This window comes from Sinocyclocheilus grahami, unplaced genomic scaffold, assembly GCF_001515645.1.
Source record: "Sinocyclocheilus grahami isolate Dianchi unplaced genomic scaffold, SAMN03320097.WGS_v1.1 scaffold966.1, whole genome shotgun sequence".
NCBI lineage: Eukaryota > Metazoa > Chordata > Actinopteri > Cypriniformes > Cyprinidae > Sinocyclocheilus > Sinocyclocheilus grahami.
Window position 1 is genome coordinate 290,386 of NW_015506145.1, and position 4,074 is coordinate 294,459.

The 4,074-nt window shown below is 37.1% G+C and overlaps 1 protein-coding gene across 1 annotated transcript in view; it reads left to right on the plus strand.

Moving 5' to 3' along the window:
* The window catches only part of LOC107564851 (voltage-dependent T-type calcium channel subunit alpha-1G-like), a 77,063-nt gene that overhangs the window by 25,239 nt on the left and 47,750 nt on the right, over positions 1-4,074 (plus strand). The window contains exon 4 of the mRNA XM_016250023.1: positions 2,239-2,409. Within this exon, the coding sequence (XP_016105509.1) occupies positions 2,239-2,409 (171 nt within the window). The remainder of the gene's footprint in view (positions 1-2,238; positions 2,410-4,074) is intronic.

The window sequence follows — 4,074 nt, forward strand, 5'->3', positions numbered from 1 at the left end:
TACCAGAGGAGTTCATACCATTTTGGGGACTTTAGATTTATAGATAATTTTCCTCTTCCGTGCTTTTTACGGCTTTTACTCTTTACACGCACACACACACACGCGCACACACACAGAGACAGAGAAAGAATAATAAAGACTGACTCTCTCGCTCATACACACACACACACTCTCTCTCTCTAAGGCAGGCTGATGATATTTCATTGGCCACATCTTTATATACCCGATGTTTTAATCACCCTCCATGCCAAGGAGATGCCCGTGGTTCCCCCGCGGCTCTTATTTCACAAGGAAATAAGGTCTGGCCGATTCTGCTTGATGTCCCTATTAGTGGAGAGTAGTAAAATGTATATTGACCAATGGTAGCTTTTAGCTGGAATGTTTTGACTAGCCCATGTGGGGTCCTGTTCAGTTCTCACCCCCCTGGATATGGTTAAGTATGTCTATCAATCCGACAGACAAACTGCACTCTTTCTTCATCATTGGAGCAGGTTATGTTATTCACTGTAGGCCTGGGGCGATTAATAAATAATTAATACCTGTGCCAATCAGAGACAGGGATGAAGTAGTAGCAGACAGCCTAATTCATTATTCTGGAGCCACCCAAACTAATTAAAGGCGTAATGTTTGCATTAATGTGCAAATTATTTTATCTGTGGTTTGCCTGCTGTGGACCGTCACTGGGAAAATGGCTGACAGAGATTTTTGTTGATCCTGTTTGTCATTTTTCACCTTTTTTTCCCGCAGCACTAATCTAAACGAAAAAGAGAGAAAGAGAGAAAAACATAACAGGAGTTGAACTCAAATCATCAATCTTTAGACTGTCAAGCTGGAAACTAAAGCAGCATGTCATAAACATTTAGAAATTCTTTTGACAGCAAAGTATTAGAATAAATTGATATTGGTGGACTTTTCCATGCTACAAGACAATTTCAGCAACTAGGGTCTAAAACTCTTTTCAAAAAATGTTTTTTTATTTATTATTTTTTTAATTTAATTTTTCAAAAATTGACTTTTTATAATGTATTTTTAAGAATTATGTAGATGAGAGGTATTTATTTATTTTACTCAAAGGATATGTGAAAGTAGGCGCTTAACCTATTGTACAAGATATGTTAACAACAACAACAATACAACTATTAATTATTTAGATTATAATTAATAGTTTATAAAGGTACAGGGTGTTCAATGGATTGTACTGTTGTCTAACAACATACCATTGTTCAGCCGATGAAATGTCTTTCCGAAAAAAAGAAAAAAAACTCCATAAAACATAGAAAGTTGTGTGTTGCCAAAAATGATATGATCTAGGATCTTGGTACAGTGTTTGGCACTGTAAAGACTGTAAGTCTATCCCTCACAGTCTTCATCAGTGTTAAATTCAATATGGCGTATAACCTAAGGTTTGTGTTCGAGCTTGTACTTTCCAGAGTCATGTCAGTCCCACTCTGTTTCACATCACCTTTCCTCTATGTCCTCTATACTTCCCTGCCTTCTGTCGTTCTGTTCTCCCTATCTTTGAGGAGCTGTCTTAATCAACATCACACTCTGTTGTTCTCCACACTCCACACCCTTGATTGATGAAGAGACGGGGCAAAACTGTCAGTAGATGACAAACATGTTCCCTCACAAATCAAAATACTCAACACTGCTGTGGTGTACAGCTGGCTCACTCTGCTTTGTATTTGGTGTGCAGGTGTGAAAAGCGGTGTCTTAAAAGGTTTGTAAAATGTAGACAGACCACTATTTGTGCCCTTTCACTCCCTCAGAAGGTGGATTAGTCTATCAGAAAGTCTGGAGCTGTTTTACACATCATCTTCTGGATTAGAATTCACCATGATTCCACACTTGAGGGCGGTTGGAGGTTAATTGGAAATCTGCCTGGCTGCCCACTTGTGTATTCTATTATTATTTGGGGCGAGCAACAACATCATGTCGAGTCTCCGCCAGCGGTGACGTTGCGGTCATCATTTTTTGAAGGCCAGCAGTAATTGGAGTGGTGGACATGTAGATTGGTGAGAGGCAGGAGGGCACTATTGGAGGCAGTTTTTTGGTAAGATATGAATCAATATATTGTTATTGTTAGTTATCTTTTTAACATCAGGGCATTTATTTCACCTGCATTCTTTAATGAGCTTTGAGTGATGCAGAAATGAAATCAGTGGGTTGAGTGTTGTCCTTTTACAACCTTATTGAATTAATATTAAGAAGATTAAGCTTCTCATCTCTTCCATTTAGTCTTCTGCCAAGTATCAACACTCTTGTGCTAGGACTGCAACCGTACAACACTGGAATAGACTTCTGTGCTTATGTGGTTTTCATGTCCCCTCAAGCTGTTTTAATTAAGCCTACAGAGAAGCTGCTCTTTTATTATCTGTGGAAGCTTATGAGAAATAAAAAGAAAGCATGGTTATGATCTCTTTTCCCCCTGTGCTTTGTTATTGAGCTTGTTTGGTGCATGTGGAGGACTCCAAAGGGCAGGGTATCCCAGAGGTTTTCATCATAACACTGGGGCCCGAGCACATTGTGTGGCCCGGGAGACTTTCTTTTCAACAGAATAGAACAGCTATGGCAGGGTATTTACAGTCTGCCCTTGGGGAATACGCTCTCCTAAATAATCTTTTCAGGAGGAGTTTATAAATGAGTTTAGCCACCTGCAGAGAGTTAGACCTTTGCATTAGTGAACTGCTATAGACTGACATAGCTGAGTCAGATAAGGACACGGGTAAATAATGATTTGTTTTAAGGAATATTTTTATGATTTCATTTGTCTGTCAGTATCTGTGTCAATGCAGTGATGAGGAAAATTAGGACTGCCGTTTATGGTAGGTGTGGAAAATGACTTTAGATTGTTAAATAATCATATAAAGAAGAAGTATGCCATTTTTTATGTTTTCTTTTGAAGAGAGAAATAAATGTAACAGTAAAATAATAAAATGATTTAAGTTCAAATGTATTTGTTTAAAATGTTTTTTTTTAAATGAAAATTCAGTCATCATTGTGCCAAACCTATATGACTTTCTTTCTTCTGTGGAACATGAAAAAATATATTTTGGTTCGTAATCAATGAGTTTTGGTTCCCATTGACTTCCATTGTATATTTTGACAGTTTGGTTGCCAACATTCTTTAAAATATCTTCTTTTATGTTCTGCAGAAAGAAAATAAATCCATACAGGTTTGAAACAATACGAGGATGAGTAAATTATGACTATTCATTTTTGGTTAATTTTCCATTTAACACATTAACTTTTTTTTTTTTTTGTTGTAACCTTTAAATTGCGATTTTAATGCAACTTTTTAAATTGAATTTACATATTAAATGTAATATTTTATTTTGCAATTGAAATTTTGCATTTACCATTGTGAACCATTTTTTGTTTTTAAATATATTGGTAATTATTTCATTCATTTTATTTTTAAATGCTGCTTCTAGTCCTAAATATGGTATTCAAAGAAGTCTGTAATGCCTGGATACCTGTTTGAATTCCAGTTCATTTGAATGGCAGTTGCCCAGCTGGCTCAGCCAGTCAGCTGAGTAGTAAATTCCATGTGACTGTTGACTCTGACATTACACATTTTGTGTCGTGTGTACTACAATATATTTTGGAAAATTAAACAATTCCTTGAGTTTTATACATATTTTGGAAATATAAGTCATAAAATGAGTTGACTAGTGACATTAATGAAGAACTTAGAATAAAGTTGGCTTATTGTATTGTGAGGAAACTCACATGGCATGGCGTTCCGTTTGTCAGGCTTCTTAAAGGACCTAAATTCAGGAAGGTGATTTTCTCCAGGAAATACACCTGGCTTCCTGTGGGGAATTACCTTTCAGTTGGTAAGGGACGCGGATCTGTGCCGCTGTCACTGATTCAATGCTTGTTAAGCCCTAACGTGGCTAGCTTAGCTGAATTGCTGTGCTAGGGTGAACTCCACAGTCATTTGGAGTAACTAATGACCGAAGTTAGGAAGTGATTTTCTGTGCAGAAATCTCAGAGCAGTGGATTATCCACGAGAAATGCTTCGTAATGGGAAGAAACACTCAGAGACCTCGATTGTCGTTTTGAACTCAC